At 61.3% G+C, this 12,593-nt stretch overlaps 2 protein-coding genes across 2 annotated transcripts in view; one reads left to right on the top strand and one right to left on the bottom strand.

Moving 5' to 3' along the window:
• The window catches only part of LOC309450826 (proto-oncogene vav-like), a 24,174-nt gene extending 19,059 nt beyond the window's left edge, over nt 1–5,115 (top strand). The window contains 8 exon segments of the mRNA XM_082076444.1: nt 620–685; nt 838–869; nt 1,653–1,769; nt 1,855–1,942; nt 2,064–2,178; nt 3,280–3,428; nt 4,966–5,053; nt 5,085–5,115. Of these exon segments, the coding sequence (XP_081932570.1) occupies nt 620–685; nt 838–869; nt 1,653–1,769; nt 1,855–1,942; nt 2,064–2,178; nt 3,280–3,428; nt 4,966–5,019 (621 nt within the window). The 3' untranslated portion in view covers nt 5,020–5,053; nt 5,085–5,115.
• A 1,441-nt stretch (nt 5,116–6,556) lies between these two features.
• On the bottom strand, nt 6,557–11,847 carry LOC309450828 (uncharacterized protein; the record flags this gene model as incomplete). The annotated part of the gene is made up of 3 exons (XM_082076448.1): nt 11,413–11,847; nt 9,141–9,174; nt 6,557–7,002 (listed from the first exon to the last, which is right to left on the bottom strand). Exons 1-3 carry the CDS (start codon nt 11,647–11,649, stop codon nt 6,557–6,559), a joined length of 717 nt encoding a protein of 238 aa, XP_081932574.1. The 5' UTR covers nt 11,650–11,847.
• Nucleotides 11,848–12,593: the final 746 nt, after the last annotated feature.

The raw sequence follows: 12,593 nt of genomic DNA, 5'->3' as shown, positions 1-12,593 counted from the left end.
TGTCCCCTGATGTTCTCGTGTCACCCTAGTGACCCCAATGTCCCTCCTAAGTCCCCAAGTGTCCCCCCATCCCCAGGTCCCCTGATGTCCCCCCCACGTCCCCTTGTGTCCCCATGTCACCCCACTGTCCCCATGTCCCCGCAGTGTCCCCATGTCCCCCCATGTTGTCCCCAGGTCCCCTGATGTCCCCCCCACATCCCCTTGTGTCCCCATGTCACCCCAATGTCCCCATGTCCCCCCAGTGTCCCCATGTCCCCCCATGTTGTCCCCAGGTCCCCTGATGTCCCCCCCACATCCCCTTGTGTCCCCATGTCACCCCAATGTCCCCACGTCACCCCAATGTCCCCACATCCCCCCATGTCCCCCCCACGTCCCCTGATGTCCCCCCCACGTCCCCTTGTGTCCCCACATCCCCTTGTGTCCCCATGTCCCCCCCACGTCCCCATGTCCTCCCTACGTCCCCCCGTGTCCCCTCATGTCCCCCCCACGTCCCCTCATGTCCCCACATCCCCTCATGTCCCCACATCCCCCCAATGTCCCCACGTCACCCCAATGTCCCCACATCCCCCCAGTGTCCCCATGTCCACCCCACAATGTCCCCACGTCCCTTTGTCCCCAGGGCAGGAACTTGGTCACCGGTGACCTGGGCTGGTTCCCCTGCGCCACCGTCAGACCCTTCGTCCCCGTGAGTCGCGGGGACCCCAAAACTGTCCCCAGGGACCCCAAAACTGTCCCCGGGGACCCCCAGAAATGTCCCTGAGGAGCCCCTGAGATCTGGGGGTGTCCTGGGCTCTGGGGGTGTCACCTTCTTGTCCCCAAATCTGCTTCTGTCCCCAGGTGCCGCTGCCGGATCTGTCCGTCTACCCCTGGTTGGTATCGGGGGCCCTGGGGACCCCCAAATCCTCTTCTGGGACCCCCAAATCCTCTCCTTGGACCCCAAATCCTTCCCTGGGCCCCCAAATCCTCTTCTGGGACCCTCAAATCCTCTCATTGGATGCCAAATCCTTCCCTGGGCCCCCAAATCCCCTTCTGGGACCCCAAATCCTCTCCTTGGACCCCAAATCCTTCCCTGGGCCCCCAAATCCCCTTCTGGGCCCCCAAATCCTCTTCTGGGACCCCCAAATCCTCTCCTTGGACCCCAAATCCTTCCCTGGGCCCCCAAATCCCCTTCTGGGACCCCAAATCCTCTTCTGGGACCCCCAAATCCTCTCCTTGGACCCCAAATCCTATCCTGGGCCCCCAAATCCCCTTCTGGGCACCCAAATCCTCTTCTGGGACCCCCAAATCCTCTCCTGGGACCCCCAAATCTTCCCTCAGCCCCTGGGTCCCCCAAATCCTCCTTTGGGACCCCAAATCCTCCCCTGGGTCCCCGAATCCTTCTCTAGGCCCCTAAATTCCCCTCTGGGCCCCCACAACCCCTGGGGACCCCCCAAATCCTCCCCTGGGTCCCCAAATCTTCCTGTGGGCCCCCAAATCCTCCTGTGGGTTCCAGAGACCCCAAGACCCCATCAACCCTCCCCAGGGTTACCCCAACCCTCCTGTTTTCCCCCCAAATTCTCCATCCACGTGTCCCCCAGCCCCCCAAGACCCCCCCAAATCCCCTGTGGTGCCATTTTTGGGGGTTCAGGACCCCGTGCCCCCCACATCTCCAGGTTCGCTGGCCCCATGGAGCGCGGGGAGGCCGAGGAGGCGCTGGCCCCACGTTCGGACGGCGCGTTCCTGGTGCGGCAACGGGCAAAAGACGGCGGCGAATACGCCATCAGCATCAAGTAATGGGGGGACACACACGTTTTTTGGGGTGTCACAAGGGTGGGGGACACCCTGAGGGGTCGCCCCACCGCGTCCCACCCCCAGGTTCCGTGGGGAGGTGAAGCACATCAAGGTGATGACCGGAGAAGGGTTGTTCCGCGTCACCGACAAAAAGGCCTTCAAGGGGTTGGTGGTGAGTCTTGGGGACCCCTCCAGATGTTTGGGGACAACCCAGATGTTTGGGGACCCCCCCAGATGTTTGGGGACCCCTCTGTGGGTTGGGGGGCTGGTGGTGACCCCCGGATGGTCTCCAGGAGTTGGTGGAGTTCTACCAGCGCCATTCGCTCCGGGATTGCTTCAAGGCGCTGGACACGACGTTGGCCGTGGCCTTCAAGGAGCCCGAGAGGCGCGCGGGGCCGTGGGCACACGGTGGGACATGGGGACAAAGTGGGGACACGGGGGGTCCCAGTGGAGGGGTGAGGTGGGGTGGAGGTTATGGGGTCCCGCCATCGAGGTCATGGTGGGGTGGAAGTGATGGGGTCCGACCATTGGGGTCATGGTGGGTTGGAGGTGATGGGGTCCCACCACCATGATGAGGGTGGGATGGAGCTGGCGGGGTCTCTTGTGGGGTGGAGATGATGGGTTCCCACCACTGGGGTCATGGTGAGATGAAGTTGATGGGGTCTCACCATTGGGATAAGGTGGGATGGAGATGGTGGGATCTCAGGGTCATGATGGGATGGACATGATGGAGGTGATGGGGTCCCACCATTGGGGTGGTGGTGGAATGGAGGTGGTGGGATCTCAGGGTCATGGTGGGATGGAGATGATGGGGCTCCACCATTGGGGTCATGGTAGGGTGGAGATGATGGGGTCCCACCATTGGGGTCATGGTGGAGTGCAGGTGATGGGGTTCCCCCATTGGGGTCATGGTGGGATGGAGATGATGGGGTCCCACCATTGGGGTCATGGTGGGATGGGGGTGATAGGTTGAGTTGAGGGACCAATGGTCAAGAAGAACCAAGGGGGACACGTGGGACAAGGGGACAGTTGGGTCATGGAGTCACCTCATTGGCGATGGCCAAGGTTGGGTTGAGTGACCAATGGCCGAGGGGGACAAGGGGACAGTTGGGTCATGGAGTCACCTCGTTGACAATGACCAAGGTTCCGGTGAGTGACCAACGGCCAAGAGGGACCAAGGGGGACAAGGGGACAGCTGGGTCATGGAGTCACCTCGTTGACAATGACCAAGGTTCCATTGAGTGACCAACGGCCAAGAGGCACCAAGGGGACAGTTGGGTCATGGAGTCACCTCGTTGGCGATGGCCAAGGTTGGGTTGAGTGACCAACGGCCAAGGGGGACAAGGGGACAGTTGGGTCATGGAATCACCTCGTTGGCGATGGCCAAGGTTGGGTTGAGTCACCAAGAACCACGGGAGGGTTGATGGGACACAACATCCACGAGGAGCAGCTGGAGGGACCGCGGTGGCCCCGAGGTGGCCCCGGGGGACCCCGTGTCCTTGTCCCCAGGCGCCGTGCGCAGCTTCGGCTCGGCCAAGGCCCGGTACGACTTCAGCGCCCGCGACCGCACGGAGCTGACGCTGCGGGAGGGCGACGTGATCCGCGTCCTCAGCAAGAAGGGCCACCCGGGCTGGTGGAAGGGGGAGATCTACGGACGGGTAGGACCCCCACGTGTGGCACCCGAGCTCCAGCACCTGCTCCCATGTGTCCTTCACCCATCGTGTCCTTCTTCTCTCATGTCCTTCACCCATCATGTCCTTCTTTTCCCACGTTCTTCACCCATTGTGTCCTTCTTCTCCCATGTCCTTCACCCATTGTGTCCTTCTTGTCCCGTGTCCTTCACCCATCGTGTCCTTCTTCTTCCATGTCCTTCACCCATTGTGTCCTTCTTGTCCTGTGTCCTTCACCCATCATGTCCTTCTTTTCCCATGTTCTTCACCCATTGTGTCCTTCTTGTCCTGTGTCCTTCACCCATTGTGTCCTTCTTGTCCCATGTCCTTCACCCATCGTGTCCTTCTTCTCCCATGTCCGTCACCCATTGTGTCCTTCTTGTCCCGTGTCCTTCACCCATCGTGTCCTTCTTCTCCAATGTCCTTCACCCATTGTGTCTTTCTTGTCCCGTGTCCTTCTCCCATCATGTCCATCTTCTCCCAATGTGTCCTTCTTCCATCGTGTCCTTCTTGTCCCAACATGTCCTTGTCCCAACATGTCCTCCCGCTCCCAAAATGTCCTTCCTGTCCCATTGTGTCCTTCACCCATTGTGTCCTTCTTCCATCATGTCCTTCTTGTCCCAACATGCCCTCCCGCTCCCAACGTGTCCTTCTTGTCCCATCATGTCCTTCACCCATCATGTCCTTCTTCTCCCATGTCCCTCTCCCAACGTGTCCGTCTTCTTCCATCATGTCCTTCTTCTCCCATATCCTTCTCCCAACATGTCCACCTTCTCCCAATGCGTTCTTCTTCCAACATGTCCTCCCGCTCCCAACATGTCCTCCCGCTCCCAACGTGTCATTCTTGTCCCATCGTGTCCTTCTTGTCCCATTATGTCCTTCTTGTCCCATTGTGTCCTTCTTCTCCCAATGTGTCCTTCTTCCATCATGTCCTTCTTCTCCCATATCCTTCTCCCAACAAGTTCATCTTCTCCCAATGTGTCCTTCTTCTTCCATCATGTCCTCCTTGTCCCATTTTGTCCTCCTGCTCCAGTGTCCTTCTTGTCCCAACATGTCCTTCTTGTCCCATCGTGTCTTTCTTGCCCCATCATGTTCTTCTGCTCCCAATATGTCCTTCACCCATCATGTCCTTCTCCCGTGTCCATCTTCTCCCAACGTGTCCTTCTTGTCCCAACGTGTCCTTCTTGTCCCATCGTGTCCTTATTGTCCCATCATGTCCTTCTTCTCCAATGTGTTTCTTCTCCCAATGTGTTTCTCCCAATGTGTTTCTTATCCCAACGTGTCCTTCTTATACCATCGTCTTCTTGTCCCATTGTGTCCTCCTTGTCCCAATGTGTCCTTATTGCCCCATCATGTTCTTTTTCTCCCAATGTTTCTTCTCCCAACGTGTCCTTCTTGTCCCAACGTGTCCTTCTTGTCCTATCGTGTTCCTTCTCCTCCCATCGTGTCCTTGTCCCATCGTGTCCTCCTTGTCCCAACATGTCCCATCGTGTCCTTCATCTCCCACCGTGTCCTTCTCCCCCAGGTCGGATGGTTCCCCGCCAACTATGTGGATGAAGATTACTCAGACTATTGCTGACCACAGACCCCCCCATCCCATCCCATCCCATCCCATCCCACCCCATCCCACCCCATCCCATCCCCCAGGAGGGACAATAAACGAGGATAAGGAGGAGTCATGAGGTCGAGTTCTGTGGGAAGGGACCCAGGCGTCCGGGTAGAGGTGACACCTCAGGGTTGATGTCCCTAAGAAGGGACCCAGGCATCCGGGTGGGGGTGACCATGGGGTTGACTTCCCCAAGAAGGAACCCAGGCGTCCGGGTGGGGGTGACCATGGGGTTGATGTCCCCAAGAAGGGACCCAGGCGTCCAAGTGGGGACAAGATCATGGGGACAACATCTCTGAGAAGGGACCCAGGCATCCGGGCAGAGTTGACACCCCAGAGTTGATGTCCCCAAGAAGGGACCCAGGCATCCGGGTGGGGGTGACCATGGGATTGGTGTCCCCAAGAAGGGACCCAGGCGTCCGGGTGTGGGTGATTAAACTTTGATGCCCCAAAATGGACATTTGACCCCCCCAAGTGAAAATTTGACCCCCAAAAAGGGGCTTGTGAGCATTAATATTGGGGTTATAATCCCCCAAGTCACGTTTTTTACCCCCAAAACTGCCTGCTGGGGGGATCTGTCGGCCTTTGTTGGACTCTCTTAAGCCCTATTGGGCTCTGTTGGGCTTTGTTGGGCTCTATTGGGCTCTATCGGGCTCTATTGGGCTCTATTGGGCTCTGTGGGTCCCTCACCCGGACGCCTGGGTTCCCTTTGCAGAGCGCCCCCTACCGAACAAACCGGCGCCTCATCTCATCACTAAGGGGGCGGTGGGGACCCCAAACACACCCGTGAGGACCCCGGCGTCCGGGTGGGTGACATCCCGGGGGGGATCGTCCCCTGTTTTCGGGGACAATTAAAGCCCTTTTAGGACACCGGGCACCATAAATAGATTTATTAATTAATAAATAAATTAAGCGGCGAATAATTTAGGGGAGGGGGAGGGACCCCCAGGCCGGCTGGGGGGGGCGGGAAGGGGACCCTGATGTCCCCAAAATGGGCTCTGTGATGTCACTTGGTGTCCCCAATGTCCAGGCACGGAGGTCACTGATGTCCTTTGATGTCCCTTAATGTCCCTTGATGTCCCCAAATCCTTGAACATGGGGGTTTTGGGACCCAAAATCTCCAGGTGGAAAGTCACCAATGTCCCCAGATGTCCCCAAATCTCCAGGTAGGGAAGTCATTGATGTCCCTTGATGTCCTCTGATGTCCCTTGATCTCCTGGCAGGGACGTCACTGATGTCCCTTGATGTCACTTGATGTCCCCAAATCCTTAAACATGGGGGTTTTGGGACCCAAAATCTCCAGGCAGGAAAGTCACCAATGTCCCCAGATGTCCCTTGATGTCCCTTGGTCTCCTGGCAGGGACATCACTGATGTCTCTTGATGTCACTTGATGTCCCCAAATCCTTGAACATGGGAGTTTTGGGACCCAAAATCTCCAGGTGGGACGTCACCAATGTCCCCACATGTCCCCAGATCTCCACCCCCCATGTCCCCAAACGTCCCCCCATGTCACCCCCCGGCGATCCGCAACAACCCCACGAAATTCCCCTCCCGCTCCTCCTGCTCCAACTGCCACCCGTCCCCATCATTGTCCCCATCGTTGTCCCCGATTGTGTCCCCAACCAGCGCCAAGCTCAGGACGTCCCCGGGTTCCAACTGTCCCACCGCCTGTGACAACCCGGAGCGCGCGGGGCCCGATCCTGTCCCCGGTGTCGTTGTCACCGTCACCGCCAGCAGCGGTTGTTGGGACCCGCGGCGGCGCAGCTGGAGGGTGACGGTCCCTTGGGGACACTCGGTGGCCGCGCAGCTGAGGGCGAATTGGCCGTAGAGCAGGTAGAGCCCCCCCGATGTCACCAGCAGCTCCCGCGGGGACGTCACTTGGATGTCACCGCTCAGGAAGGCGCCGTTGATTCCGGGCTCGTAGCGCAGGAGGGGACCCGAGGGGGACAAGGAGCCTGGGGGGGGACAAAGAAGGGGACAAGGGGGTTATGGGTGTCCCCAGGGGGTGACCCCAAGGGGGACACCCATGTCCCCCTGTCCCCCTATATCCCCCCATGTCCCCAATGTCCCCATGTCCCTCCTTGTCCCCCCATGTCCCCCCGTCCTCATGCCCCCATTCCCCATGTCCCCAAGTCCCCCAATGTCCCCCACGTCCCCAAGTCCCCCCATGTCCCCTCTGTCCTGCCATATCCTCATGTCCCCCATGTCCCCCCATATGTCCCTTGTCCCCAAGTCTCCCCATGCCCCTCCATGTCCCCAATGTCCTCAAGTGACAGCGATGGGATGTGGGTGTCCCCAAGGGGAGAGGGGTGACCGCAGGGACAGGGGATGCTCTGTGACAATTTGGGGACACCGTATGACACTGTGGGGACAGAGGACACTCTATGACATCCTTGGGACACTCGGTGACATCCTGGGGACAGAGGACACTCTGTGACACCCTATGACACCTTGGGGACACTCCATGACACCTGGGGGACAGAGGATGCTCCATGACACCCTGTGACATTTTGGGGACACTCTGTGACAGCTTGGGGACACTCTGTGACACCCTATGACACCTTGGGGACAGAGGACACTCTGTGACATCCTTGGGGACCCTGGGGACAAAGGACAGTCTGTGACACCCTGGGGACACTCTGTGACACTTTGGGACACTCTGTGACATCCTGGGGACAGGGGACACTCTATGACACCTTGGGGACACTCTGTGACATCCTTGGGGACCCTGGGGACAAAGGACAGTCTGTGACACCCTGGGGACACTCTGTGACACTTTGGGACACTCTGTGACATCCTGGGGCAAGGGGACACTCTATGACACCTTGGGGACACTCTGTGACATCCTGGGGACAGAGGATGCTCTGTGACATCCTGGGGACACTCCGTGACACTTGGGGACAGAGGATGCTCCGTGACATCCTGGGGACACTCCGTGACACTTGGGGCCACTCCGTGACACTTGGGGCCACTCTGTGACACCTTTGGGACGGAGGATGCTCCGTGACATCCTGGGGACACTCCGTGACACTTGGGGACACTCAGTGACACCTTGGGGATGGAGGATGCTCTGTGACATCCTGGGGACACTCCGTGACACTTGGGGACACTCTGTGACACCTTGGGGACGGAGGATGCTCCGTGACATCCTGGGGACACTCCGTGACACTTGGGGACACTCTGTGACACCTTGGGGACAGAGGATGCTCCGTGACATCCTGGGGACACTCCGTGACGCTTGGGGACAGAGGATGCTCCGTGACATCCTGGGGACACTCTGTGGCACTTGGGGCCACTCTGTGACACCTTGGGGACGGAGGATGCTCTGTGGCATCCTGGGGACACTCCGTGACACTTGGGGACACTCCGTGACACTTGGGGACGCTCCGTGACGCCCGGTGCCGCCCCCGGACGCTCCCCGGTGACATTTCCTCAGTGCGGGCGGAAGGAGGAACCGCGACGTGACGGAGCAGAAGCCACAGTCCCCATGTCCCCATGTCCCCTGGCCCCTCTCTGATGTCCCCATGTCCCCCCATGTCCCCAATATCCCCATGTCCCCTGTCCCCTGTCTGATGTCCCCATGTCCCCCCTTTCCCCATCCCCATGTTCCCTGGCCCCATGTCTCCAATATCGCCATGTCCCCGTCCCCTATCTGATGTCCCCATGTCACCCATGTCCCCCATGTCCCCATGTCCCCCATGTCCCCATGTCCCCTCATATGTCCCATGTCCCCCTGTCCCCCTATATCCCCATGTCCCCCCGTGTCCCCCCATATCCCCAATGTCCCCATATCCCCTATGTCCCTCCTTGTCCCCATGTCCCCAAGTCCTCCCATGTCCCCCCATCCTCATGCCCCTTTCCCCATGTCCCCAAGTCCCCCAATGTCCCCCATGTCCCCAATGTCCCCAAGTCCCCCCATGTCCCCTCTGTCCCGCCATATCCTCATGTCCCCCATGTCCCCCCATATGTCCCTTGTCCCCAAGTCTCCCCATGTCCCTCCATGTCCCCAATGTCCTCAAGTCCCCCCATGTCCCCAATGTCCCTATATCTCTATGTCCCCCCATATGTCCCCAGTGTCCCCAATGTCACTCACCGGCGCTCAGCAGGACGTGGGCAGCGGTCGCAGCCTGTGGGGGAGGGGAAAGGGAGTGTCAGGGGGACCCGAGTGTCCTTGTCCCCAAGTGTCACCTCCCCCCGCCCACCCCCCCCAAGGGGAAGTTGGTGTCACGACGGGATTTGGGGACTTTCCATTGGGGGGGATTTGGGGACATTGGGGAAACTGAGGCACAGGGGGTGGGGACACAGACGGACAACGGGACACTGGACACCAGGACAGACGGACACCCGGACACTAACGGACACCTGGACAAGCAGACAGACGGACGGACACCAGGACAGACACCTGGACAGACAGACAGACACCTGGAACTAATGGACAGCCGGACAACCAGACGGACGGACACCCAGAGCTCCCGGACAGACGGACAGACAGCCGGACAAATGGACAGACACCGGGAGGAACATCCAGATGGACAGACAGACGGATGGACACCCAGCTTGCCCCAGACAGATGGACGGACACCTGGAAAACTGGACAGACAGAGCCCTGGACAGAGAGACTGACGGACGAATGGACACCCGGACAAACAGCAGGAAAAACAGACAAACGGACCCTCTGACAGATGGACAGATGGACACCCAGTCCCCCGGACAGACTGACACCCAGTCCCCCCGACAGACTGACAGACGAATGGACACTTGGACAAACACCTGGAAAAATGGCCGAATGGACCCCTGGATGGACAGACATATGGACAGACAGACAGATGGACAAATGGACACCTGGACGGACAGATGGACACCCGGACAGACAGACAGACACATGGATGGATGGACTGACACCTGGACGGATGGACAGACCCCCCGGACAGACAGACACATGGATAGGCATGAGCCCCAGACAGACGGACACCCAGATGGACGCACGGACGGACACACACAGATGGACAAACCCCTGGGCGGACAGACAGACAGACACCTGGACAGACAGATACCCAGATGTACAGACGGACACACGGACAGACAGACAGACCCTCGGACAAACAGAGCCCCGGACGGACAGAACCCCAGATGGACAGACCCCCGGACAGACAGACTGACCGACCGACCCCCGGACAGACAGACTGCCGGACAGACACATGGACGGACAGACAGACACATGGACGGACAGAGCCCGTTCCCCGCTCTCACCCGCAGCCACTCCCGTGCCCCGCAGCACCGCAGCGGACAGACCCCTGGACGGACAGACAGACAGACACATGGACGGACAACTGGACAGACAGACCCCTGGACGGACAGACACATGGACGGACAACTGGACAGACAGACCCCCGGACGGACAGACCCCCGGACAGACAGACACATGGGCGGACAGACACGTGGACGGACAGACAGACACATGGACGGACAGACCCACCCCGCTCCCCGCGCTCACCCGCGGCCGCTCCGCGCCCCGCAGCAGCCCCAGCACCGTAACGGACAGACCCCCGGACAGACAGACAGACGGACGGACAGACAGATGGACGGACAGACCCCCGGACGGCCGGACCCCCGGACAGACAGACAGACACATGGACGGCCAGAGCCCGCTCCCCGCGCTCACCCGCGGCCGCTCCGCGCCCCGCAGCAGCCCCAGCACCGTAACGGACAGACCCCCGGACAGACAGACAGACCCCCGGACAGACAGACAGACCCCCGGACAGACAGACAGACCCCCGGACAGACAGACAGACCCCCGGACGGACAGACAGACCCCCGGACAGACGGACAGACCCCCGGACGGACAGACAGACACATGGACGGCCAGACACACGCTCCCCGCGCTCACCCGCCGCCGCTCCGCGCCCCGCAGCAGCCCCAGCACCGTAACGGACAGACCCCCGGACAGACAGACAGACACATGGACGGACAGACACACGCTCCCCGCGCTCACCCGCGGCCGCTCCGCGCCCCGCAGCAGCCCCAGCACCGCAACGGACAGACCCCCGGACAGACAGACAGACCCCCGGACGGACAGACCCCCGGGCAGACAGACAGACCCCCGGACAGACAGACAGACCCCCGGACGGACAGACCCCCGGACAGACAGACAGACCCCCGGACAGACAGACAGACCCCCGGACAGACAGACAGACACATGGACGGCCAGAGCCCGCTCCCCGCGCTCACCCGCGGCCGCTCCGCGCCCCGCAGCAGCCCCAGCACCGCAACGGACAGACCCCCGGACAGACAGACAGATGGACGGACAGACCCCCGGACAGACAGACAGACACATGGACGGACAGACACACGCTCCCCGCGCTCACCCGCGGCCGCTCCGCGCCCCGCAGCAGCCCCAGCACCGCAGCGGCGGCTCCGAGGGCGGCGGCTCCGACGGCGGCGGCGACAACCGGGAGGAGACGGCGGGAGAGGGACCGTGAGCGGGACCCGGAGCGGAACCGGCAGCGGAACCGGCAGCGGCAGCAGCTGCAGGTCCCTGGGGGAGCCGGGGGGGACGCGGGGGGGACCCCGCAGGGACACGCGGGACCGGCGAGAGGCGACATCGCGGCGGGGACGCGGCGGAGGAGCCGCCGTTATACAGGGAGCGGAGGGGACGGGGAGGGGACAGGGACATCGGGGAGGGGACGGGGAGGGACGGGGAGGGGTTGGGGACATCGGGGAGGGACGGGGAGGGGATGGGAGGGACAAGGGAGGGACCGGGGAGGGGTTGGGGACACTGAGTGGGGAGCAGGAGGGACAAGGGAGGGGGTTGGGGACACTGTGGGGAAGAGGGAGAAGGGTTTGGGGACATCGCGGGGGGGACCGAGAGGGACCCGGAATGGGATGGGGATACAGGGGATGGGGACACTGAGGAGGGGATGGGGACAATGGGGAGCGGATGGGGACACGGCGAGGGGGAGCGGGAGGGACAAGGGAGGGACAAGGGAGGGACCGGGGACAGTGGGGAGGGGATGGGGACACTGGGGAGGGGATGGGGACACTGGGGAGGGGTTGGGGACACTGGATGGGGACCGGGAGGGACAAGGGAGGGGATGGGGACAATGGGGAGGGGATGGGGACACTGAGGAGGGGATGGGGACAATGGGGAGGGGATGGGAGGGACAAGGGAGGGACCGGGGACAGTGGGGAGGGGATGGGGACACTGGATGGGGACCGGGAGGGACAAGGGAGGGGATGGGGACACTGGGGAGGGGTTGGGGACACTGAATGGGGAGCGGGAGGGACAAGGGAGGGGATGGGGACACTGGGGAGGGGATGGGGACACTGGGGAGGGGATGGGGACAATAGGGAGGGGGACCGGGAGGGGATGGGAGGGACAAGGGAGGGACCGGGGACAGTGGGGAGGGGATGGGGACACTGGATGGGGACCGGGAGGGACAAGGGAGGGGATGGGGACACTGGGGAGGGGATGGGGACACTGGATGGGGACCGGGAGGGACAAGGGAGGGGATGGGGACACTGGGGAGGGGATGGGGACACTGGATGG

Source organism: Streptopelia decaocto (assembly GCF_964273445.1).
Source record: "Streptopelia decaocto genome assembly, contig: SUPER_29_unloc_1, whole genome shotgun sequence".
In the NCBI taxonomy this organism is placed as follows: Eukaryota; Metazoa; Chordata; class Aves; order Columbiformes; family Columbidae; genus Streptopelia; species Streptopelia decaocto.
The sequence above is the reverse complement of the archived record's forward strand: the minus strand, read 5'-3'. Positions and strand labels throughout refer to the sequence as shown.